We start from the raw sequence: 27,443 nt of genomic DNA on the forward strand, positions 1-27,443 counted from the left end.
TGAGCTCTTTGGACTCATAATCTTGATTATAATAGTCAAACAGGGATCCCTTTGGTGGAAAATAGATAGAAGATGACCTTAAAGTATTCTTAACTTTGAGATTGTGTGATCATGATACATGATTCATTAAAAACCATTAAATTCACATTGTAAAATGAAATCTAAACATTTTAGTATCATTTAGGGTCCCAGCAGAAAATAGGTGGCATATTCAAAGGAGTAATTAAAGATAATATAGCACAGGCTCGTGGAAATCAACAAATGAAAATGAAGCACCCAGAGGTCAAGAGCGGGAAGCTGTTATTACCCTTAGGTGTGAAGATGCAAGGAGGTGGTGTGTGTTATTGGAGTTAAGGCATGGTAAAGCGACATACAGACAGGAGCTCTGACTGTCTACGTCGAGGAGCAAAGCCATTGCCAAACCGTGGCCCAGCAGGTCCAGCAGGGAGAGCGTTTCCCTGCCCTCTCATTTCCCTTGCTCTTTATCTCTTGTTGGAGCTTCCTGTTGAACAAAGCCAACCAGGAGTCAGCATGCAAGGGAACTTGGCCACTGCAGGCTCTAGAGGCCAGAAAGCAGAGCCAGAGAGGGTAGAGAATGGGCTGAGGGAGAATGACTAGCACAACATTTTACCATAATCCTAATTACACAGAATGTTAACCTTCAGGAATACCTGAATGCTATTCCTCACTAAGGACCGGTGGGAGCTCTCTGCTGCTATTCTATTCCTCTGAGTTTCTCTTCTTCAGCATCTGAAAGTTCTCTTCTAGGTTTTTAGTCAGTTCTTGTTCCACTGAATCTGTGCTAGAATATGATACAGTCCTTAAGCAGGGTTGTTTTTATTTTTTGCAAAATAATCTTTTTTTTTTTCCTTTTTCACTGCTGCTGCTGCTAAGTCACTTCAGTCATGTCCGACTTTGTGCGACCCTATAGACGGCAGCCCACCAGGCTCTGCCGTCCCTGGGATTCTCCAGGCAAGAACACTGAAGTGGGCTGCCATTGCCTTCCCCGCCTTTTTCGCTAAAGTTTGCTTATTATCAAGTCTTGAATAACTGATTTCAATGAAGGATTTTTCCCTTTGACATAATTCTTAACAGCCTGCTGCCTAATTTTCCGCATTTTACTGGAAGGGCTTTCATCAGTTTATTGAGCTATAGAGCTCTCTCCTTAAACTCATTGTCCTGCCCTCCATCTCCTTCTGATAGTTGGTGTTCCACCCACACTGTCAATGAGAAGGCTCTTAAAATTTACTTTAATGAGAGGAGACATGTTCTGATTAGATCAAGCATCACAGTATGAAATAATTATTTTTAATGTATAACTAAGTTAAACATTTGTCTTCGCCATTCTTCACTGTTCTTTATTTCATTATTCTCGTTCCTTCACTATAGATTTACTTTTTTTTTTTTGGTCTATTTACCTAGAAATCTATGAATTGAAAGTTTGACAGTATGGTATGTAATAAATTGTAACAGGGGTTAGAAGTGTTTAAGATTGTCTTATAGGTTAACAGGTGAATTAAAACGCAGGGCTGATTTAAGTTTGCAGATCTATTTACTACTCCCAAGTAAAAATTTCTCCAAGACAGTGGTGTGTTGTTTTTTTTTTTTTACAAGTTATATAATTCTAATTATTGCCTCCTTTTTCACTCCACTCAGATCAGAAGCCAGAGCAAAGCCTCCGGGTCTGGGCTCTGTGAGGGGGATGAAGTGGTTTCTATCAATGGCAACCCTTGTGCAGACCTCACCTACCCAGAAGTCATCAAGCTCATGGAGAGCATAACAGACTCTCTCCAAATGCTCGTCAAAAGGTAAAAAGATTTGTTGGAATATTTATTTTCTCTTGAAGCTACATGGCAACGATTACAGTTCCTACTATCATATAAACTGTTCTCTATGGGGAAATGAGGGTTCTCTGTATGTCAGTATAAACAGAAAAACCATAGTGTTTGGAAAATGATAATTCTAATCAGCTGAATTTTCTGGCAAATTGAGAATTAACTTGAAAAGTTTGTTTCAAGAACTTTGTTGAAAATCTTAGGTATTTTAGACTACTTCCTTAGGAAGCTCAGTATATTGAGCATAATATAATACTTCTAGGTCAAGATTAACTATGATCACTAAATTATAATTCCTAGATTTATAGATTAATTTAAAATGTTTACATGTTAAAATGTTACACTATGTAATATTTATTTGAATAGAAAGAGGATGCCTAAGAGGAGGAAAAGAATCAAGAAACCCTTAAAAGCAGCCTGATTTGTATTTCAAAAAAACAACAACAATATTTGTATATGGGCAAAAGCTAATGGTTAAAGTTTTTGGACTCTCAATGCAAATGACAATCAAATGCTTGTCAATTTGATCTCTCCAAATGCTTCGCTCCTAACCTAATTGCTTAAACATGCAGAAGTCAACCTTAAACATAAAAACAAAACAATCAGGGTCATCACAAAGAAACTACAGCATCAACATTTTCACCATGTACAAATCACAGTTTAGTCCATATTAACCTTGTAAGTGAGGCCCTGACCATGCTAATACAATGAATCCACAAAGGAAATCTAAGGCTTCCTTCACACAGAATTTCAAAAACTTCTAGGAGTTTTGCCTTAACTGTGCAGAAAGACTACATAACAGCATTGTTGGTGGTGGTTGCTAAGTCATGTTTGACTCTTGTGACCTTAGAGTCAGGCTCCTCTTTCCATGGGATTTTCCAGGCAAGAATCCTGAAGTGGGTTGCCATTTCCTTCTCCAGGGGATCTTCCTGACCCAGGGATAAAACTCATGTCTCCTACATTGCAGGCGGATTCTTTACCACTGAGGGGCATCCCTGGTGGCTCAGATGGTAAATAATTCACCTGCAATGCAGGAGACCTGGGTTCTATCCCTGGGTAAGAAAGATCCCCTGGAGAACGGAATGTCAACCTACTCTAGGATTCTTACCTGGGAAATCCCAAGGACAGAGGAGCCTGGCGGGCTACAGTCCATAGGGTCACAAAGAGTTGACACACAGACTAACACCTTCACTTACTTTCACTTTCTTTACCACTGAGTCATCTAGGAAGCCACATACAGCATTACCCCTCTGGTAATCATTCAGTATGATTCCATTTCTATACAAACACAAACTTACTATGGCCAAAATTTTGGGAAAATAAAGAAATCTCGCAATTCTCTCACAATCTCCCATCTAAACATTTACCCTCAAGTCCAGTGTGTAAGCCACTGAGATCCTACTTATTCGTAAAGCTGCCATTTGCTTTTTCAAGAGATCTCATGGAAACCTTGCCAAGTGTAGTCAAAGTGTTGGCCATTGTTACATTTAAATCTCTGAGGTATTTGAAGTTCTGTCTTTGTAAAGGTTTAATCACATCCAAAATAGGAGAAAAACTTTTCCTAATTTATTCTCCTTTAGTGTCTTTGCTGATTTAATGAGGTCAGTCTTTTCAGAACACACTTGTAGAGTGGAACATCCCCTACTAGTTCTTGTTTTGATTACTTCATTGGGAAAGTCCTTGGTGGTTTAAAGCTGAGTTTTAGGTACATATTTACTTTTAAAAGTAAATGGACTAGTTCTCTGCTACTTTTAATAATTGGAATCTTGATTATTATTATCTTAAGTATTTTTATTTTTACAAAATAAATAAATAATTGCAGAGATTTTAAATGAAATCTCAAATTAAAATCATCCCCAAAGTAATTATCATCATCATCACCAGCACCCCTACAAATCTGGATATCTGAACATTGTTTCCTGGAATTAAATATTTCTTTTGCTCATGTAACTGTCATCTGTTCCTAGAGGACAAGTGATTTACTCTTCCTGGGCTATTACGCAGAGATAGCTGGGTCAGACTATCTTAAAATCTTCAACATTGTCTCTATTACTGTAAATTTTATTTAAATGTTTTATATATACACACACACATATAATTATGACACATAAATTTTGGAATTAAGTACCTATGTGCACTGAATGGAAATGAGCATTTTAAGGTACAAAGCTTTATTTAACCTCTAGTTCTTTTATGATTTTATTCATGTATATCTCCATTTTATCTTGGCTACCAATAAATGTTAATATTTATCTGACCCATTTGCCTGTATTACAGTCTGTAAGTATGGAATGAATTCAAACTACTCTCTTCTCAGCTTGATAATTTATTGCTGATATAATTCAAAGTGATTTAATCTACTTTCATCTCAAGGCCTTCCTAAATTATTATTATTATTTTTTTCCATTTATTTTTATTCATTGGAGGCTAATTACTTTACAGTATTGTAGTGGTTCTTGCCATACATTGACATGAATCAGCCATGGATTTACATGTGTTCCCCATCCCGATCCCCCCTCCCACCTCCCTCTCCACCCGATTTCTCTGGGTCTTCCCAGTGCACCAGCCCTGAGCACCCATCTCATGCATCCAATCTGGGCTGGTGATCTGTTTCACCCTTGATAGTATACTTGTTTCAGTGCTGTTCTCTCTGAACATCCCACCCTTGCCTTCTCCCACAGAGTCTAAAAGTCTGTTCTGTACATCTGTGTCTCTTTTTCTGTTTTGCATATAGGGTTATCATTACCATCTTTTTAAATTCCATATATATGAGTTAGTATACTGTATTGGTCTTTATCTTTCTGGCTTACTTCACTCTGTATAATGGGCTCCAGTTTCATCCATCTAATTAGAACTGATTCAAATGAATTCTTTTTAATGGCTGAGTAATATTCCATGGTGTATATGTACCACAGCTTCCTTATCCATTCCCCTTCCTTATCCATTCCCCATTTCCCATAGGTTGCTTCCATGTCCTGGCTATTATAAAGAGTGTTGTGATGAACATTGGGGCACACGTGTCTCTTTCAGATCTGGTTTACTTGGTGTGTATGCCCAGGAGTGGGATTGCTGGGTCATATGGCAGTTCTATTTCCAGTTTTTTTAAGGAATCTCCACACTGTTCTCCATAGTGGCTGTACTAGTTTGCATTCCCACCAACAGTGTAAGAGGGTTCCCTTTTCTCCACACCCTCTCCAGCATTTATTGCTTGTAGACTTTTGGATAGCAGCCATTCTGACTGGTGTGTAATGGTACCTCATTGAGGTTTTGGTTTGCATTTCTCTGATATTGAGTGATGTTGAGCATCTTTTCCTGTGTTTGTTAGCCATCTGTATGTCTTCTTTGGAGAAATGTCTGCTTAGTTCTTTGGCCCATTTTTTGATTGGGTCATTTATTTTTCTGGAATTGAGCTGCGGGAGTTACTTGTATATTTTTGAAATTAATCCTTTGTCTGTTTCTTCATTTGCTATTATTTTCTCCCATTCTGAAGGCTGTCTTTTCACCTTGCTTATAGTTTCCTTTGTTTTGCAAAAGCTTTTAAGTTTCATTAGGTCCCATTTGTTTATTTTTGCTTTTATTTCCAATATTCTGGGAGGTGGGTCATAGAGGATCTTGCTGTGATTCATGTCAGAGAGTGTTTTGCCTATGTTCTCCTCTAGGAGTTTTATAGTTTCTGGTCTTACATTTAGATCTTTAATCCATTTTGAGTTTATTTTTGTGTATGGTGTTAGAAAGTGTTCTAGTTTCATTCTTTTACAAGTGGTTGACCAGTTTTCCCAGCACCACTTGTTAAAGAGGTTGTCTTTTTTCCATTGTATATCCTTGCCTCCTTTGTCAAAGATAAGGTGTCCATAGGTTCATGATTTATCTCTGGGCTTTCTATTCTGTTCCATTGATCTATATTTCTGTCTTTGTGCCAGTACCATACTGTCTTGATGACTGTGGCTTTGTAGTAGAGCCTGAAGTCAGGCAGGTTGATTCCTCCAGTTCCATTCTTCTTTCTCAAGATTGCTTTGGCTATTCGAGATTTTTTTGTATTTCCATACAAATTGTGAAATTATTTTTTCTAGTTCTGTGAAGAATACTGTTGGTAGCTTGATAGGGATTGCATTGAATCTATAGATTGCTTTGGGTAGTATACTCATTTTCACAATATTGATTCTTCCAATCCATGAACACAGTATATTTCTCCATCTATTTGTGTCCTCTTTGATTTCTTTCATCAGTGTTCTATAGTTTTCTATGTATAGGTCTTTTGTTTCTTTAGGTAGATATACTCCTAAGTATTTTATTCTTTTTGTTGCAATGGTGAATGGTATTGTTTCCTTAATTTTTCTTTCTGTTTTCTCATTGTTAGTGTATAGGAATGCAAGGGATTTCTGTGTGTTAATTTTATATCCTGCAACTTTATTATATTCATTTATTAGCTCTAGTAATTTTCTGGTAGAGTCTTTAGGGTTTTCTATGTAGAGGATCATGTCATCTGCAAACAGTGAGAGTTTCACTTCTTCTTGTCCTATCTGGATTCCTTTTATTTCTTTTTATGCTCTGATTGCTGTAGGCCTTCCTAAATTAAAACTCTGCCCTTTTGAAACTCTCAAATTTCAGTTGCACAGAGTGTATTTGTCACTTCCTATATAAGAAATATTTAATTTGCTTTCATCATGTTTTAAAAATACTATAATTTTTTTTTTTTGGTGCTATTACCAGGAAGCTCTACAGATTATTTGCACAGAGAAAGCTGCATTTCATTTGATTGTTAGCTTGTGCTTTGTTTATTTTTATTTTGCCAAATTCAGTGAAAAGCAAAGTCAAGAGTAATTATTTTGAATATTGGTCTTAAATTTTACTACCACATAAATTCTAAGGTGAATTCCTTTGAATAGAATAGAAGTATGGGCTCACTCCCTTCAATAGATGATCCTGCATTAGTTAGGGTACTTTTGAGGGAAAAAGATAGATAGATGAGATAGATGCTACTGCTTCTTTAAAAAATTTACAAATGTAAGAAATGAAAGCATCTCCTACAGCTGTTCTGTGAATGATGCTTCTCTTCTAAAAGCAGTTAGAGTTTAAGTTAGAGTTTCATGCAAGAAGTCATTTAACCCTTAACTGACTTTGCTTCTTGCAAACACAAATTTGCAAAACCAGCTGGGAATGGTTAAGGTCAAAATAAAAAGACTGTGGTGAACAGCTGTGGGTTCCTTACCTGAGCGATTAAGGAACAGTTTGACTTCAGAGATCCTATAAGGAAAATGCTCCAAGTAACAAGTTCAAATAGAGAAGGGGAGACATTTCAGATTATAAATACTCCATGACTCAATGATTCATTGCAGCCTGGAAAGGATTTCTCTTTGCACAAGAGTACTGGGCTGGGGTCCACTTATTACAAAACACATGCCCATTGGAGCTTAAAAAACAGCTTCTATTTCATTCCTTTCAAGAAAGCACAGCCTCTAAAAGGATTACTTGATTTATCTGTATACTTAAATTGCTCTGAAGCTGCTGAATATGTTTATGTAACTTTATAATGTCCAGACTTAACTCAGTCAATGAGACATTACAAAGCTTTGTCATATTATAACAAGCATGATTATTTGAAAACACCCCAGTAATTATAGATGAAGGGCATCCATATAGCTATAACCTATGCTTTAAAAAAATGAAAAAAAAAAAAGTGAATTTAGGATGGATTTTGGTTTTATAAACTTTTGTGAGCATTTTTGTTTTGCTTTACAGACAAGTTTATTTGGAAGATCTTTAAATAATAATATAAACATGTTGCCAAGTTCTGTTTTCAAATATGTTGCAGTTGACATTTAGGAGGAAATATTTTTACTGTATTGTGTATTAGACATCATACAAGTGTCAGGAAGTTCTTTGGCAGGTGTAACACACTCTGATTTAACTGTCTGGACTAATTTTCCTGTGTGCAGACCATCCAGTGGAATAAGTGAAACTTCGATCTCTGAAACTGAAAACAAAAACCAGGAGAATGTCACCCATGAAGGGTTCGTGGAAAGTACCACCCTGCAGATTCGGCCAGCCACGAAGACCCAGTCCAGAGAGTTCTACGTTGTCCCGGTCAAGAGTGGAGCTCCCCTAGCTGAGGAGCAAGCGAGTGGCGCTGGTTTTTCTGGGAGCATAAAAGAAGAAACAGGCCTGGCCCCTCACACGTCTGACTCTGAAAGTGGACGCTTCCCAGAGGAGATTATCTTCAGTGAGAAGGCAGACGCGGGGCGGCCAGGCACTGTGGTTGAGCTGCAACTGTCCCTGTCACAAGAGAGACGCAAGGGCGCGCGAGCTGCTGTTGTGGCTCTCCTGGGGGCAGAAAAATCTAAGTCTCCTGACCCAGAGCCCGATTTACAACATGACGGGCTTGTCCACATAAATTCTGCCCCCACTAGTGAGAAAGAGGACCCTCCTCTGAGGTCCAGCAAGATAATCCAGATCTCCAGTGGCCAGGAGCTGAGCCTGACCCAGGGAAGCGAAGCGGCCGCCCCGGGGCTGCCCCGCCTGGAGGTGATCTTGGACTGCTCTGACAGGCAGAAGACGGAAGGGTGCGGGCTTCAGGCAGCAGAGGGGTGTGTGGCTCCTCCAGTGGAAGGAGGGCCGTCAGAAGCACCTCCTTCTCTGGTATCCTTTGCAGTCTCATCAGAAGGCACAGGGCAGGGAGAAGATCCACGCTCAGAAAGGGATCACAGCAGACCTCACAAGCACAGAGCGCGCCACGCACGTAAGTCCTGCGCTGGGAGCCACTGTGGGGCGGCTGGAAGGGGCTTGGGAGTTAGGGAGTTTTGCTGCTGGTTCTCCTGCCTGGATTTTCTCTTTTTAAGGTTTTTCTTATGTCTCTCATTGGCTTTTTTTTTTTTTTTTTTTAACTAATGCACAAAATAACAAACATGAAATTGTAGAAAACACCAATTTCTGAACTGGAAATAATAAGTTTTAACTTCGTAGTAGATTTAAATGTTTTTAATGCACTTTCTTTTATTCCCAAAGACACGGGGACTGTTAAAGAAAATACTAAAGTTAATGTGCCTTTTTTGATTTGTTTCATATTCCATGTTAAAATAGCATTTGAGAGTCTTTGCACTCATGTGGACGCTGAGTTTAAATGTCAAAAACTGTTGAGTTTGCTGCGGAGAGGTGTCTTTAAAATACAGGCTTAACCACTGATATTAAAAGCAGATCCTCATTTTGAAAAAAAAATCATTGTGCAGCATGATGATGCTTGCAAAAGTGAGTTTGATGGACAAGGACATGTGGAATACTGAGCAGTTACATGATCCTCTCCGTTTTGTTAAGTCTTCACTAGACTGCAAAGCATCTCATCTACCTTCTAGACATAGAAGTCAATCCCCAAGGCCATGTGAAGCCATTTAAATGTCTCCCAACTCAAGATATATTTTAAAATCAAGGCCTTTTATGGTGTTTTGTTTTACCCAGGAGAGTGATTACAGAAAGGCAAATGAAGATAGGAATGGCAGTTGGGTTTTATGATATCTATAATTTTCTTTCATGTACTTTTTAAAAACAAATTTGGAATTTCATTTAGGCATTTGAGGAGGTAAAAGTTGACTGTCAAAGGCACTTGAATGTATGAGTGATACACAACAGTAATGATCTTGGTTATTCAAAGTCGTATATTAATTCTCCTAACTATTGTTATTCCTTTTAAAGCATATTTTTAGCATAACCATGTGTAGCTGAATTGACAAGTGCTGTTAATCATTCCTTATACTTTAAGCATCTGTATGCATTTTCACATTTATAGCATATTAAACAAGTGTATTAAGGCAGCACTCACATACTTTACATGTTGGCAGTGAAGTTAGCAACAACTGTGCAACTGTGACTGTCAATTTAATAGTAAGTTGTATAACACTAGTCAAAAAAGGAATTACATTTAGGAATGACCATGCTTTTAACTGTTTTCTCTAAGTAAAATTTGATTACCAGTGAATATCTGTAATTTTGTTATAAAACTATTTTGATTCCATTTTATTTTTAAAAAGTTAACCATTAAGTCTGATTTTTTCCCCCTAGTCACAAACAGAGCTAATTTTCAATAAAAAAAATTTTTTTTAAATGTCTGAAATTTTTATTTAACTCTTTTGAGGAATTCAAAAATTATTTGTGAATCATTCTTATTTTTATCATTGATAGTGCTATAAGTTAACTTGCCACAAATTTATTTTTTATAACAATAATAATGTTAAAATTTTAAATATAAATTTTTGTTATTCTAAAACTGTCAGGTTCTTATTTTACATGACTTAATTTCTGTATCATTTCTATCTACAGCTGCAAAGGTTACTAGTAATATAATTTAAAATTTCCCCAAGATTTACACTTATTCTTGCTGCAACTAAAGCAGTATTATATTTCCAAGAGAGCAATGCATTTATAAACAACTTTATCTAGACAACTTTGTAGCTAAAGTTTCTTAAATATAGTCACAATAACTTTATACTCTGAATTATTGTTAATTATTGATTCAGTACCTTCAATTATTATTCATTACATTTTTGAATTTATTTTGATTTAGTAGCTGTGAATGCAAAGATTTTGGGGGAATGGCAAACTTAAAAAAAAGAAAACCTAAATATTTAAACTCATTACATTAAAAGATTTAAGTAAACAATATTTTCTTATTTCTCCCTCCCTCCTTTTTAAAATGTTTGGAAATGTTTTATATCAACATTTTATTTTTAAAATATGAAAATGCAAGGTATGTCCTAAGTTGTTTTTGGAAAATATTATGTCCTTAAATTATTTCCATTGTAATTTTAATTATATCCAATTAACTGACATTTATTTTCCAGTGTTTATTGTTAAAGTTTAAGGAGCTATACAGAAAGAAGTTATGAGACATATTCTAATCAACATAAAAATGTATTTGTAGAAAAAAATGAAGTGACATATATATGCAAGTTATATCTATATTATATCATCATATATATCAATATAGAAGTATACATTTTGAAAGAAGAAAGAGAAATGAGTTGGATTACATCACAATTTAGTACCCAATTGTAAACATGTTTTTTCTGTATTTAGTTTCCCCCAGGAGAGTTGATTTCTGGGTTGCTATGCAGTCTTCCTTGAACTCATCAACTCAATGTAATCTTTGTATTTTCCCTAGGGCTCAGGAGGAGTGAAAGCTTATCAGAAAAGCAGGTGAAAGAAGCAAAATCTAAATGCAAAAGCATTGCCCTCCTTCTGACAGATGCCCCCAACCCCAACTCCAAGGGGGTGTTGATGTTTAAGAAGCGTCGTCGGAGGGCCAGGAAATACACCCTAGTCAGCTACGGGACTGGTGAACTTGAGCGAGAGGCAGAGGAGGAGGAGGAAGACGGCGACAAGGAGGATCCATGTGAAGTAGCATTTCTGGGTGCGAGCGAATCGGAGGTGGATGAAGAGTTGTTGTCTGACACTGACGACAACACACAAGTTGTGAACTTTGACTGGGATTCTGGTCTAGTGGACATTGAAAAGAAACTGAACAGAGAGGACAGGATGGAGATGTTGCCAGACACCACCGGCAAGGGGGCCCTCATGTTCGCCAAGAGGAGGGAGAGAATGGATCAGATCACAGCCCAGAAAGAGGAGGAGAGGGTGGCTGGAGGGCCAAGCAGAGAAGCAGATGCTGCCCAGACAGATGGCCTGAGGACCGTGACGTCTTACCAAAGGAAGGAAGAAGCGTCGGTGAGAGCGCAGAGCTCTGTGAGCAGAAGCTACATTGAGGTGAGCCATGGTCTCAGCCACGTGCCCCAACAGAATGGCTTCACTGGGGTGTCTGAGACAGCAGAGGCTCAGAGGATGATGCCTGTGAACAGAACAGCCAAGCCCTTCCCGGGGTCTGGGAACCAGCCGGCAGCTCCCTTCTCTCCCAGCCGAAACGTGACAAGTCCCATCGCTGACTTTCCTGCGCCGCCACCTTACTCTGCAGTCACGCCCCCACCTGAAACCTTCTCCAGAGCAGTGTCAAGTCCAACAGCTGGCCCAGCACCGCCCCCTCCGTGGCCGCAGCCTGCCCCATGGTCCCAGCCGGCCTTTTACGATTCGTCTGAACGAATAGCTTCCCGGGATGAAAGGATTGCGGTGCCAGCAAAGAGAACAGGGATATTGCAGGAGGCCAAAAGGAGAAGCACGACAAAACCCATGTTCACGTTTAAAGAGCCCAAGGTCAGCCCCAACCCTGAACTCTTGTCACTTCTTCAAAATTCTGAGGGCAAAAAGGGCCCTGGTGCGGGAGCAGATTCCGGACCTGAAGAAGACTACCTCAGTTTAGGAGCAGAGGCTTGTAACTTCATGCAAGGCTCCTCTGCAAAACAGAAGACCCCGCCTCCTGTTGCTCCAAAGCCTGCTGTCAAGTCCTCATCCTCCCAACCAGTAACTCCGGTTTCTCCAGTCTGGTCGCCAGGAGTGGCTCCAGCGCAACCTCCTGCCTTCCCCACATCCAACCCGTCACATGGCACCGTGGTCTCCTCCATCAAAATCGCGCAGCCTTCCTACGCTCCCGCCCGGCCTGCAAGTGCTCTGAACCTGGCTGGTCCTTTCAAAGGCCCACAGGCAGCGGTAGCCAGCCGGAACTACACTCCCAAACCAGCAGCTCCCACCCCCACCCCGACAGTGAACACTGCTCGTGCTGGCGCGGCGGGACCATCCAATGAGCTTCCAGGAATGAGTGGGAAAGGAGCCCAGCTCTTTGCTAAGAGGCAGTCAAGGATGGAGAAGTATGTGGTCGATTCGGACACCGTGCAGGCCCACGCTGCCCGGGCTCAGTCTCCCACCCCGTCGCTCCCGGCCGGTTGGAAGTACTCCTCCAATGTGCGAGCGCCTCCGCCTGTGGCCTACAATCCTATCCACTCCCCCTCCTACCCACCGGCTGCTGTCAAGTCTCAGCCTTCAGGCCTCCAGGCCTCCAAGACAGGCAAGAAAAAGGGCAAGAAACCCCTCAATGCGTTGGATGTCATGAAGCACCAGCCCTATCAGCTTAATGCATCCCTGTTTACTTTCCAACCTCCAGATGCGAAGGACGGCCTCCCCGCCAAGCCATCGGTGAAGGTCAGTTCAGTGCCAGCTGCGAAGCAAGCTCTTCCTCCTCGGCCAGTGGCCGCTGGCTCGCCCACTGATGTGCAGGCCTCCTCTGTGTACTCCGTGCCCGCCTATACCTCTCCGCCCTCCTTCTTTGCTGAGGCCACCTCGCCAGTCAGCGCTTCCCCAGTGCCCGTGGCCATCCCCACCTCTCCAAAGCAGGAATCAGCCTCAACATCTTACTTTGTGGCACCAAGGCCAAAGTTCTCAGCAAAGAAGAGCGGTGTCACAGTTCAGGTGTGGAAACCATCTGTGGTGGAAGAGTAATCTTGTAGCCGAAGCTGAGTGTCCACTTTGCTTGAACGAATTGTTTGCGGTGTTAACTTGAGTCCCCGAGAATGCCTAGCAAGTCCTCAACTTACTTAATTTCAGATGTCACCTCCCAATCTGGGTCCAAGAAGCAGAATATTCTTAATGAGTCAGAAATCTAACTCAGATTGACTTAAAATATATTTATCTTCTTTGCACACTTTAAAAAAATCTGGGAGCACCCCCAAATAGACATGGGCCATTGTATTAAGTAAGCAGGATACTTAGGGTATATGCATTTAGCCACAAGACAGTGATCAGTGTTCTCAACATTAGGACACAGTCTTTATGTGACAGAACAGCTGTGTTCCTACACTGACAAGGTTTGATTGTAGTGAAAATATAACATGTATTGACTGACATTTCCTTTCTAAGTAGTGCTTTATCTCTATTACTAGTATTAAGGGATAAGAAATTTATTGAGGACAGGGATCAGCTCTGGTCTGTCAACCTCAGCCACCTGTTTGATGTCACAGAGAACTTGGGGATTGTTGGAATGTACATAGTTTAGTAAGGTGGATAAAAAAGAGGGGATTAATAATTACGGAGTACTTATTATCTACTAGGCTCCTTGCCAGATGTTTTATATATATTAGCTCGTTTCAAAGACTTCTTTAAAGTAAACTGGATGGGCAAGATGGATAATTATTCTTAGAGGTTGATTCCCATCCTCCCTCCCCAATTACTTAAGAAACTAAGTGAGTACATCTCCAATTGCCCATGAAAGCATAAGTTTGTTTTCCTCAGCTGAGGCAAGCGGTAGAGTACATTATAAAGGAGGAACGTATAAAAAGGTGAGTAGGCTGCAGATAAAGGCACGTGTGTGGCCATTGTTTTCCTTTTGGAAATCATGTGATTGGGAGATTACTGACTCTGGGTTACTGAAGGGTTACTGACTCTGGGGGCTGACTGTGAAGCACAAGGAACCCCATGTGTGTGGAGGCCGTAGGGTGAGAACACACAGTTATTAGCATCATTTCTGAGTGACCTCACGGATTTTTTTCTTCTGTTTATTTTTTCTTTCTGACCACTTCTTCTACCACTGTTCCTTGCCATTCTATTCTTGCACCTTCATTTTATTATTTATATTTGATGGACCAGGAGGATTAAGGCAAGGTTACCTTGTAAATTTGGATTGGTCACACACCATGTCATCATCCAGCTGGCTCTGAAGTCAATAATGTTACTGACAGTAAACCTGAAGACCTTTCTCATATCTATTTTAAGTCCAAGTCTGACCAACCATGGAAACTATTCAACATGAATTAATGTAGAGAACCACAAAGCATTTTTGACAACTCCAAGGAAAACGATCTTCTCAATAGAGGAGATATGTCTAGAGACTTCTCATAAAAGCTTGCCTGGTGTGAGGGTACATGGTACCATGTTAATCCTCTGAAAATATCTGTATTCCTGTTCTTTTTCTGCTGTCACTGTCAATCTGCTATATTTTCACTATCCTATTAAAATATTACTATCTTCTTTATCTGTTCAATGTATTTAAAAAAAAATCCCTGTATGAGCTGTTCTAAGTCATTTTTTCTGATATTTCACTTATATCACTCTCCAAATATCTGAGTTTCTTTTTTGTGAACATTTCTACTTCTCTGTACATTGTGAAACTGCAAGCCATAGGTATTTCTATGATATAACACAGAGGAGAATTAAGTTAGCTACAGAACAATGGGGCTTATTCTTTGCTTTTTCTCTGGAAAATCTTCTATTGGTTTTGATGGCAATTTACCTAGAGATTAGAACCACAGGATGTAGCTTGGTCTCTTATTTGCCTTTTTGGGAAATCAATTAGGAAGATTCATACAGGATAAAGGAAAAAGCAGTCTATCCATGATATAATACTATTGTTTGTACTACTTGTTCCCTGCAAAGGAAGTCTGTTGAATGCTGTGCATTTTGCATTCTTTTCTAATAGAACAACCAAAAAAGGAATCTTAAGGTGAAGCAGGAAAGGAGATCATTTTTATAACTTTGCATTCTTAACATAGCATTTAAAGAATGGCATGAAATAGGGAGAAGACAGTGGAACACAAGTTAGTCAACTTGTGTTGAACCAGTTAAGTCCTCTGGTTCACAAGTGTCCTGGAATGGTCGTGGCCCACAAGTATCCCCAGTGGTCCATGGTTGGTGGTATGTAGGAATGAGGAGTGTTTGGGGTCTGTTTCCTGCAGGGCAGGTGCCATCTGAGCAGAGCCACTATTTGGAGTTGATGACTAAAGACACAACTAACGTGGGTGGGACTGTCATGGCGCTCCCAAAAAGCTTCTACGAAGCATGGCAGGTATGCAGTCAAAGCATCCACAACTTCGACTGGGAGCTGGTGGCATAGCTCTCATCTGGAACTATACAGTCCAAAATTATGGAAAAGGTAGAGAATCTTCCAGAATTCTATCCACAGCAGAGTCTAACTTCATCCTGAGAGATGAGGGCATGGAAGGGAGAAGGACTAAGCCAACTCCCTGGAGAGGAAGAGATTTCTTTGTCTCTTTTCCCCAGTCAGGGAGCCCCTGGGAACTTGCATACAGAATAAGCTGGGTGTATCACCTCTCAGGCTGGAGCTCTGGAAATGATGTCAGTGTGGCAGGTGGGAGACTTAGGACTCATGACCTCAGTTTCCTTCCCACTGGACACCCTTTGAATTCTGGGTGTTGGCTTTTTTTGGTAGCAGATGTTTCAGTTGGTTAGTTGACTGGTTTGGGGGTATGAGGCGGCAGTTTTTGTTTGGTTTTTAGGATCTTGCCTTTATTCTTGTCCTTTGTTAGCTTAATTTCTGTGCAGAACACCTATGAAGTCAAGTTTTCATCACCAACACAATGGCAACGTTCATTACTGAGTGCTTGTGTTATGTTAGGCACCTTATGTACATTATATGGTTTACAGGCACTGGAATATAAAATAAAATGTAACGACAGTCACTGACTTCCTACAAGACCTTATGCAAATTTCTTTCTACTAGTGTCCCCTTAATAATGCCTCAAACCTTTCTTCCTGGAATGTTGTACCATACTGAGTACAGCACACAAGACCAGATAGTCTATGAAGAAAGGTGCTTTGTAAATTTAAGTACACATATTCTTCTCAGTCCTATAGGAGGGCAGATTGAATCACAGAACTCTTTAAGACTGGGGATCTGACCATTGCCACTTTTGATCTTAGAACAGTTACAGTTTTATTTCTAATATTTCAATAATAAACACATTCTTCTTTGAGAGAAGAAATCACACTGTTTCTGCATTTTGAATATTCATTGATAGTATAAAGCATACATTTTTAGGAATATGTTTTATAAGACACATTGGGGCTATCATTTTGAAGCATGTAAAAGTTTGTACTTCAGAGTTTATCTAGTATGATTTTTAATGATAACATGTATCTCATTTAATCTTCACAAGAAGCAACTCATCTTAACTATAGGAAAATTGATCTGAGTTACAGTCGTTCTTGAGACTAAGCCAGGGTTCTTTAGCTCTTCTACATAGTGCTGACTGCTTTCAGAAAGTGGGTTTCTTAGGGCTACTGAATATTGTCACACAGCTGAATTCTAGCCTGGCAGCAAGAGTCACATCTGAGTTCTCAGGAACAAATGATCTGTGTTTAAAGGGAATGGACTAACTTATGTGGGACCACTGTTTTGTTTAGTTTCTAGCTTAAAAAAACACTTTGAAGGCCGTTTTCCGCTGACAGGCATATCATACACTCTGACTATAGCACTTTCATGGAAGTCTCTTGAGAACACAAGAAGACACATAGCTGTTAGTGTCTGAGATTGGATTTAATGTTCCAAACAAAAGTCCCTTGCTGTGTATCATTTAATTCAGTTATAAATTCGAGAACCTGCAAGCACCCGTATCCTACGGGTGAATTCCTTAAATCTGTTGCTATTTTATGAGTCACCACTGGCTTAGCAGGAAGAGTATTTGAAGTCATGGTCATCAAAAAGAAGTGATTGTTTTCTAAAAAGCGAAATGCTTAAAATGCTTCCAGAGGGAAGCAGTGGGCTGTGTTCTCATTCCCTCTTACAATCAGAGTTGTTGAGTTTGTTTTAAAAATTGTTAAAAGTTCATGAGAAAAATATGTAAATTCTGAGAACTAATATTCCCAGAAGCACTGACCCTTGCTGGTCTCAAGTCCTCTTATCACTGGACTCTGGGGGACATAAAGACTCATGTAACACTTCGGTGCCACTGAGTTTGTCAACAAGTATTCTGGGAAAAAGCAGAATTGAATTCTTCTGTAGACTTCCCACCAGGATTGGCCAAAGGCCATAAAACAAGCTAGTAAATTCCCATAGGACCCAAACACCAGGCAAAATTGCTGAAAGAGGCTAGTCTGAGTTAGAAAGAAAAAGGAAAAAATTACAGACTATCCTGTGGGACATTGGGCCAATAACAGCCACAAGCCCCCAAGTCAGATTATCTTTTCCTTGATGTTATCAGGTACAGCTAGTTTCTTAAATTAAAAAAAAAAAAAAAGACTGTTTCCATGGTATGTATATTTTTATACTGAATTACCATTTGGCACTTGGAAATCATAGACATTACTACTCAGAAGGAACTGAATGAAGAGAAATTTAATTTATAAATATCAAATCCTGTCAGATATTTCTCAGATTCCTGATTTTATCAGAGCTATGCCAGCTAATAAAGTATTTCTTAAGTATAAAAATTAGACCTCTACAGGATCCTATAGTTTAAATAGTTGTTATTGATATACAGAATTTCAAAAATTTTCATTTTTTGGTTCTAAATGTAAAGTTCCTCATGTTTACCTCTGTTTATACCTCATTCTTGACATGTTTATCTAAATTATGTGTGCTTTATGACTTATGAAATACCTTCAGGGTCCCTAATAAAAGTGATTATAAGGACCTACTTTCCAGCCTACACTTCTTCCTCTGTGCTGTGCTTAGTCGCTCAGTCGTGTCTGACTCTTTGCAGCCCCAGGGATTATAGCCCACCAGGATCCTCTGTCCATAGGGATTCTTCAGGCAAGAACACTGGAGTGGGTTGCCATGCCCTTCTCCAGGGGATCTTCCCAACCCAGGGATCGAACTCAGGTTTTCCACATGCCAGGCAGATTCTTCACAGTCTGAGCTACCAGGGATGCCCCTTCTTCCTCTACCTGGTAATAGTAATAATAATATTTAAAATAATAGCTTTCCAATATACCATGGAGGAATCCTGCCTTCATAGCCCCTGCTTCTTAAGCTTCTTGACAACTATTATTAGTTGTTTATGGAACATAAACACAGATCACAATTAGTTTTAATTTGAAAAGAAATGCACATTTTGGGAATAAATTAAGAAAATTTTTCTTCTTGGAAATAAATATCAAAAAAACAAAAAGCATTTTAAATTGTTCTTCAGGAGACATTTTAGAAGTCAGAGAGAGTCTTTGATATCTTTAGTTAGTGGAATAATCTGTTCTTAAGACCATACAAAGACCCTGAGTCAAGAATACAGTTCAAGTACAGATGACATGGGTGGGGATGGAAGCTGTAACAGTCATTCACACCATCTCATAAGATCTAAGGAAAAGATAGGGTGAGGGGTTGATGTATTAAGTTTCTACTAAAAGCCAGGAATGGTGTTAAATATTTTATGTAAATTATAATGTCTAACATTACCTGAGCACAAGTGGGCCCCGAGTTGTGCCAAGTGTCTTCATAGATTCTCTCTTTTTTTTAAAAAAAAAGGAGATATAATTGACATATAACATTATATTAATGTTAGTTTCAGGTGTACAATATAATAATTTGATATTAGTATATATTGCAAATTGATCATCACAGTTAAGCCCAGCTATAATATCCATCATCACACATAGTTACAAATTTCTTTTTTCTTATGATAAGAACTTTTAAAATCTACTCTTTTAGCAACTTTCAAATATACAATACAGTATTCTTAACTATGGACTTCCCTGGTGGCTCAGATGGTAAAGAATATACCTGCAATGTGGCAGATCCAGGTTTGATCCCTGGGTCAGGAAGACACCCTGGAGAAGGGAATGCTTACCCACTCCAGTATTCTTGCATGGAGAATTCCATGGATAGAGGAGCCTGGCAGGCTACAGTCCATGTGGCCACAATGAGTCAGACATGACAGCAACTAACCTTTTCACTTTTTTTTTTTTCATTGTTAATTATAGTCACCACGCTGCACAATATCCCCAGGACTTATTTATTTTACAGCTGGTAGTTTGTACCTTTAACCACCCTTCACCCATTTTGCCCGCCCACACCTCCACCCCTCTGGTAACCACCACTGATTATCTTTTATCATCAGCAGTCCTTCTGAGTCAGGTCTCACCATAATCCTCAGTTTATAGATTACAGATGGGATTCTGAGGCACAAACAGGGTGAATATCTTGCCCAAGATCACACAGTGTTAAGTAGTGGACCCTGGATTTCATGTCAACCTACATCCTTAACCAATAACATTGTGATTTAATTTACTCCTCAGAATTACCCTGAAAGTGAAGGCACTATTATTTCCATTTCATAGGTGAGGTATCTGAAGCTCAGAGAGGCTAACCAACTTGTCTGGCAATCATTAAGCTTACAAGTAGTGGGCTAGGGTTGAAACTACATACTTAATCTGACATCCAAGCCCAAGTTCTCCCTTCAGTACGACATGGTTTCCATAGTCTCATTAGACCCCAGAATCCCACCCTCTGAGACCTGTTAATTGTATCTTCACCAAACTATCCACCAACAGCCTACTCTGTATATGCTTAATGGATAGCTTTTACTATGTTGAGTGACATTAGAAAGTACTACTTTCATAAGATTGCTTATAAAATCAGATGCTATAATAATATGTTGGAAGTGAAAACCAGTCTAAAAAAGAAGTCTCTGTTTTATAAGTGGAAATAGATTTGACAGTGATTTGTAATTTTGAATTCCCAAAATTCTTTCATTTTCTTTCAGGATGAAAAGGTGATATTCATGGGCTGAGGGTAGTGAGGAATGTCATTTAAAAAAAAAAAATCAAAGGCTCTACATAAAAGGAAGTGCTACCCTTGGCTTCATGCCTTTCCCACTAAAAGTAATTCAGGGAACTTTCTTTTTCTTTTTTTCCAGGGAACTTTCTTATCATAATGAATCAGCACCCAGCTTGGCTTGCGACTAAACCAATAAGAACTTGAGATATTTCAACAAGGATCATTCTAAGCAGGATAATGCTGACAGAGTCACAAGTTTTCAGTGTTTCAAATATATCTAAAAATGTAGTCGTCACTAGAATCTTGGAGTTCCATGAAGTCTTTTGGCTGAACTCGCACGCATTCACCCTGTGTATGGATGAGGCAGCAAACCTTTCTTGCCGCAACATCCTCAATGGAAGTTTTCTCAAAAGGTTATTTCTGTAAAAAATTCCCAGAAAGGGCAGTTTTATACCTTATATTTTTCTAGTAGTTCTTTGTTTTTTTAGCTTTGGGTTTTTGCTTGTTTGTTTTAAACTATGTCTCATTGTCATTTTGGAAACATCTCCTAAGAACTAGTGTAAATTTCAAGGAGAAAAGATGTGAACTTCTAAGTTAATCGTAAAAAAAACAAAAACAAAAAAACCTTCATATATTTTGGAGAGTTTCACTGCCTTAATTTAAAATTGTAGAGCCATTAATAAGGTGATAATTTTGAGGGCTTACTATATGCTAGGTGCCATTCTAACTACTTAACAAATGTTAGCTTTCTCAGTCATCACAAAATGACTAGCATATGAAGAAAGTACCATTATCATGCTATTTTACAGATGAGAAAATACAGTAAAGATAAGGAACTTGTCTAAGTGATGGGGCTGACTCAAGACCCAACAGACTCCAGAGCGCTTCCCCTGACAAATCACATGGCGACGTTACTGCCTTTGATCACAAAAAGGCAAAGGTCACTATATATAAAAGAAGTTGCCCATCAGAGGCAATAAGCTACACCTATCTCAGGAATAACTCAAAATCTTCTAAATCAAAGAAATGTTGAAAAAGCTTCGTAGAGTTTGGTAGCCCCAAATGATAGACACTTTTGAACAGGTACAAGGGGAAAACTATGGTTTTTATTTCCATCAGCCTGTTTGCTTATAACTCAAAAACGCTGGGGGAAGCTTAATATTTTGCTCGTTACCATTGATCAGTTCAGTTCAGTTCAGTTGCTCAATCATGTCTGACTCTTCGCGACACCATGAACTGCAGCACTGCAGGCCTCCCTGTCGATCACCAAGCCTGGAGTTTACTCAAACTCATGTCCATTGAGTTGGTGAGGCCATCCCACCATCTCATGCTCTGTCGTCCCCTTCTCCTCCTGCCCTCAATCTTTCCCAGCATCAGGGTCAGGGTCTTTTCAAATGAGTCAGCTCTTCGCATCAGGTGGCCAAAGTATTGGAGTTTCAGCTTCAACATCAGTACTTCCAATGAATATTCAGGGCTGATTTCCTTTAGGATTCACTGGTTGGATCTCTTTGCAGGCCTAGGGACTCTCAAGAGTCTTCTCCAACATCACAGTTCAAAAGCATCAATTCTTCAGCACTCAGCTTTCTTTATAGTCCAACTCTCACATCCATGCATGACTACTGGAAAAACCATAGCTTTGACTAGACCAACCTTTGCTGACAAAGTAATGTCCCTGCTTTTTTAACATGCATGTCTAGGTTGGTCATAACTTTCCTTCCAAGGAGTAAGTGTCTTTTAATTTCATGGCTGCAATTACCATCTGCAGTGATTTTGGAGCCCCCAAAAATAAAGTCAGCCACTGTTTCCACTGTTTCCCCATCTATTTGTCATGAAGTGATGGGACCAGATGCCATGATCTTAGTTTTCTGAATGTTGAGCTTTAAGCCAACTTTTTCACTTCCTCTTTCACTTTCATCAAGAGGCCCTTCTTCACTTTCTGTCATAAGGGTGGTATCATCTGCATATCTGAGATTATTGATATTTCTCCCGGCAATCTTGATTCCAGCTTGTGCTTCATCCAGCCCAGTGTTTCTCACGATGTACTCTGCATATAAGTTAAATAAGCAGGGTGACAATAGACAGTCTTGATGTACTCCTTTTCCTATTTGGAACCAGTCTGTTTGTTGTTCCATGTCCAGTTCTAACTGTTGCTTCCTGACCTGCATATAGTTTTCTCAAGAGGCAGGTCAGGTGGTCTGGTATTCCCATCTCTTTCAGAATTTTCCACAGTTTATCATGATCCACACAGTTAAAGGCTTTGGCATAGTCAATAAAGCAGAAACAGATGTTTTTCTGGAACTCTCTTGCTTTTTTGATGATCCAGCAGGTGTGGGCAATTTAATATCTGGTTCCTCTGCCTTTTCTAAAACCAGCCTGAATATCTGGAAGTTCACAGTCCATTTACTGCTGAAGCCTGGCTTGGAGAATTTTGAGCATTACTTTACTAGCATGTGAGATGAGTGCTATTGTGCAGTAGTTTGAGCATTCTTTGGTACTGCCTTTCTTTGGGATTGGAATGGAAACTGACCTTTTCCAGTCCTGTGGCCACTGCTGAGTTTTCCAAATTTGCTGACAAATTGAGTGCAGCACTTGCACAGCATCATCTTTTAGGATTTGAAATAGCTCAACTGGAATTCCATCACCCCCACTAGCTTTGTTTGTAGTGAGGCATCCTAAGGCCCACTTGACTTCACATTCCAGGATGTCTGGCTCTAGGTGAGTGAACACACCATCATGATTATCTGGGTCATGAAGATCTTTTTTGTGTAATTCTTCTGTGTATTCTTGCCACCTGTTCTTAATATCTTCTGCTTCTGTTAGGTCCATACCATTTCTGTCCTTTATTGATCCTATATTTGCATGAAATGTTCTGTGGTATCTCTAATCTTAAGAGGTCTCTAGTCGTTCCCATTCTATTGTTTTCCTCTATTTCTTTGCACTGATTTCTGAGGAAGGCTTTCTTATCTCTCCTTGCTATTCTTTCGAACTCTGCATTCGAATGGGTATATCTTTCCTTTTCTCCTTTGCTTTTTGCTTCCATTCTTTTCACAGCTATTTGTAAGGCCTCCTCAGACAGCCATTTTGCTTTTTTGCATTTCTTTTTCTTGGGGGTGGTCCTGATCCCTGTCTCCTGCACAAAGTCACGAATCTCCATCCATAGTTCATCAGGCATTCTATCAGATATAGTCCCTTAAATCTATATCTCACTTCCACTGTATAAGGGATTTGATTTAGGTCATACCTGAATGGTCCCCACTTTCTCCAATTTAAGTCTGAATTTGGCAATAAAGAGTTCATGATCTAAGCCACAGTCAGCTCCTGGTCTTGCTTTTACTGACTGTATAGAGCTTCTCCATCTTTGGCTGCAAAGAATATAATCAATCTGATTTCGGTGTTGACCATCTGGTGATGTCCATGTCTAGAGTCTTCTCTTGTGTTGTTGGAAGAGGGTGTTTGCTATGACCGTTGATGCATTAGACCAACTTCCTCAAACACTCACATCCAGCCATCATATATTACTGTGTTAGTTGCTCGGATGTGTCCAACTCTTTGTGACCCCATAGACTGTAGCCCGCCAGGCTCCTCTGTCCAGGGAATTCTCTAGGCAAGAATATTGGAGTGGGTAGCCACTCTCTTCTCCAGGGGATCTTCCTGATCCAGGGATTGGACCCATGTCTTCTGCATTGCAGGCAGATTCATTACCATCTGAGCCACCAAGGAAGCCCAGCTATGCTAATTTATACCAGGTAAATTAAGGGAAAAAAGAATAGTGATAAGAAATTCCTCAAATTTTAGTAATAATAATGCAGAAAAATTGTTGATGCAAATATTCAAATTAAAATAATATATAAAAGCCATAACTTGACTTGTGGGAAGCAAAGGATAACCATTTCTTAAGTGAAATTCACCTATGATTATGTGAGACATGCACATAAACACCAAGCATACAGAGGCAACATTTTGTAGCAGGTAAGCATGTGGCTGAATTCCAGGAATTGCTAGTTGGGAGACGTTAAGCTAATGATAATGATGTAGTGTGTCTGTGTCTCAGTACCCTCTGCTGTGATATGGAGAGAATAATAGGTGTATCTCACAAGTTGTGAAGATGAGACAAACCAGTATGTCTGATGTGTATAAAACAGGGCCTGGCACACAGCATTCAACATATGTTAGCTATTAATATTCTTGTAAAGGGCACTTGATTAACAATAGCTACTATTTCAAAAACTTCCAAGGAAAACACACACGATAATTAAACATTTGTTTTCTCTGTTCATATGAATCCCAGTTTAAGGAATCTAAAAGAACAAAAATAGAAAAAGCCATGTCTGCATGAATCTCATATGGACATGAAGAATAATCTATCCCCAGGAGTCTTTTACTTGGAGGTCTTTGTTTCTTCTCTACTGTTTTCTTCTTACCTAAACTTTGTATTTCTATGTTCCTCTGTAGTCAGCCTATTGGTCAACTTTTTATTCTTTGTCTTCATCTATTGTACTAGAAATGTTGTAGTCATGTACCAAGATGAGACCAGGATTCAGAAAGACTGTTATACTATATATATATATATTTTTTTTTAAAAAGAAACAATTTCAGCTTTGAGACCCTGCTATAAAGTGACTGTGTTCAGTTCAAAGTACCAATAGTAAGGAAAACAAGTGTGGTGTATGTGGCAATATAGAGAGAATTCTTATAGGAAAGTGCTTGTAAATGAAATATATTCTCAAAATAGGATAGCTGGTATCCTGAGCAAGGTTCTAGCAGGATGTGAAAGTGAAAGTTTTTCAGTCATGTCCAACTCTTTGCGACCCCGTGGGCTATACATGGAATTCTCCAGGCCAGAATACTGGAGTGGGTAACCGTTTTCTTCTCCAGGGGATCTCCCCAACCCAGGGATCGAACCCAGGTCTCCTGCATTGCAGGTGTATTCTTTAGCAGCTGAGCCATGAGGGAAGCTGATCTAGGAGGACAGTTGAAGCTCAGTTAGGTCTACCACACAGAAAGTGGCATCCCAATCCCCGAAGCCACCCAGTTCAGGCTCTGACAGAGTCTGCCTGCCTCCGAAGGTGCAGCAGACAGCTGTTCTTATCCCTCCTCCCCAACACGGTCCCAGGACAAAGGGCCAGCAACATGGCCTCTTTAGAGTAATTGATCCCCTTGCCTGAGAAGCATGATCAGCTTCCAAAACCAGAAAGAGTGAAACCTCTGTCTGAACAGAGCAAACTCCCAGCTCACAGGGTAAGGGATGAAAAACAGTTCTCAGAAGCTGAGTGACTGATATAGGGAGGAACCTAAAATTCCAGCTGCCTTTAAAACCCAGGGAATTTTTGTGGGTTTTCTGTTACTTCTAGAATTCTTCTGAGTCAGAACCAGAAGTTGGGACTGATGTAGAAGAGAGAAAGATCACAAGATGAGATTCTGAAAACTTTATCTGAATCTAAAATATCTTTTGTTTCAAATACAGTTAAATTGACTTAGTTTAGTTTTCCCTTTGTGCCATTTTATTACCCTTTTTCTTAAAAAGTGAAAAATAACAAGATCTCTTCCTTGCATGGGTTTTTTTTTTGTGTGTGTGTGTGTGCTAGCATATCTCAGATTGATAAAGAAGTATTCATAAAACCATCCTCAAGAGCTAAAAAATCACCATGGAGTAGGCTGGACTGATATAAATAAAATGCTAATTTAAAGTATATCAACCCTTCGCTGGAAGTTTGTTTTTTAATCACATTCAGAGTTTACTGATTGTCTGGCCCACTGGACTACTTGTTCATGCTTATCAGATGGTGCCAATTATAATTCTTCATAGAAACTCAATATGGGCTAAATATATTTTAAATTCTACAACATTATGAAATATCCAGAAAAATGTCACAATTCACTTCGGGTGGTATTACTGAAATTGAGAGCAAAGCAAAATATATCTCGTAGAACTTTTCATTTTACTGTTACCCTTCAGTTCACCAGTTACTACTACTTCCTTTCCATACAGTGGTTTAGTGTTTACAAACTATTGCCTTCACAGTATCCTAACATATGGTTTCCAACTTTTGTTCCAAGGGGAAAATTAAGATTCCCTTTGCCACATGGAAATTCTGATTTAGTAGCCCCTAGGTGGGGCCCGGGGATTTGTTTTGGTAACATATACCCTGCATGATTCTAATGCTAACAGATTGCGAACCACTCTTTAAAATCAGTTTTCTAACATGCAAAACACTGAAGTCAACTTTATTCTTTAAAAGCCATAAATAGTTTCAGTTCATTCAGTCTGGGACAGTCAGACTTGTAAACAGCACCTGCTTTCAAATGCTCTTGATGTTGTCTGAAGGGTACAGGCCCTGAAGTGCTGCTGATCTTGATGGCTTTATTCTAAAGGCCCAGGAGGTGGCAGCAAATTCCCTTTCCGATCAGAAAGTGCTTCGCAGGCAGCCATTCTACTGTCTGTTGCAAATAATTTGCTTTGAACAGTCTTTTAAATTTGTTTTTTAAATAAAAGAATAAACAGGACCTTGAGATGTGATTTTATCTGACCCTCTGCTTCTCATCAAGTCTCAGAATAAATATTTCTAGGAATAGAATGACACAATTTTATCATCCAAAGAAGAGATTGTACAAAGTTCCTTGGCTGATTTTTCTTATCTCTGGGGAAAAGGATTTTATGACTTCCCTTGGCCGTCGGGCAGTACAGTCTCTTATCTCCAATCAAAAATGTTCTTACTAATAACAAACTGAAATCTCTCTGGCAATAATCAAAACAGTCTTATTTTGGGATCTAGACTAAAGGAGAATTTTGAAGCACTTTGAATGCTAATTAGTTTTTAAAAAGAAAATAAACATGATGGTACAATCTTCAAAACTAAAAAGAAGTTTGTGCACTTTATGGATCACAGGAAAAAATTCCAGTATTTTTGTTTAAACTTAAGACAGCCAAATAGTGTGGTGGATCGACAAAACACAAAATCAGTGAAGAGGCTGCTTTGACATTAGAAGAGTAAGTGGAACAAAGAAACAAGTGGGCCCACTGAGTGGCAGCTTTGATCAGAACAAGAGTATTGTTCTCAGGCCTTTGATGAACTACAGCTTATTTCTAAAACCAAAAAGATGGTGATGTGCCTGGAAGTTCTGTATTATGAGATATATGTTTATATATTTACCAGTGGGAGGGGTAAAGACTAAAAGGAGGTAGGAGAGCTGGATATCTGAGCCACTTTGGTATGGATGAGAGAATAAAGGTCTTC

General features: G+C 39.3%; 1 protein-coding gene across 3 annotated transcripts in view; it reads left to right on the top strand.

Annotated features, from left to right (window-relative positions):
• Positions 1-27,443, top strand: part of SYNPO2 (synaptopodin 2) — a 201,368-nt gene that overhangs the window by 155,624 nt on the left and 18,301 nt on the right. For 2 of the 3 annotated variants that reach the window (XM_043438721.1, XM_043438722.1), the window contains exons 2-4: positions 1,657-1,808; positions 7,772-8,571; positions 10,984-13,175. In XM_043438721.1, coding sequence (XP_043294656.1) covers positions 1,657-1,808; positions 7,772-8,571; positions 10,984-13,175 — 3,144 coding nt within the window. Of the gene's footprint in view, positions 1-1,656; positions 1,809-7,771; positions 8,572-10,983; positions 13,176-20,347; positions 20,381-27,443 lie in introns of those variants that run through there. The other variant, XM_043438723.1, reaches the window with a different exon arrangement.

This window comes from Cervus canadensis, chromosome 19 (assembly GCF_019320065.1).
Source record: "Cervus canadensis isolate Bull #8, Minnesota chromosome 19, ASM1932006v1, whole genome shotgun sequence".
Taxonomy (NCBI): Eukaryota; Metazoa; Chordata; class Mammalia; order Artiodactyla; family Cervidae; genus Cervus; species Cervus canadensis.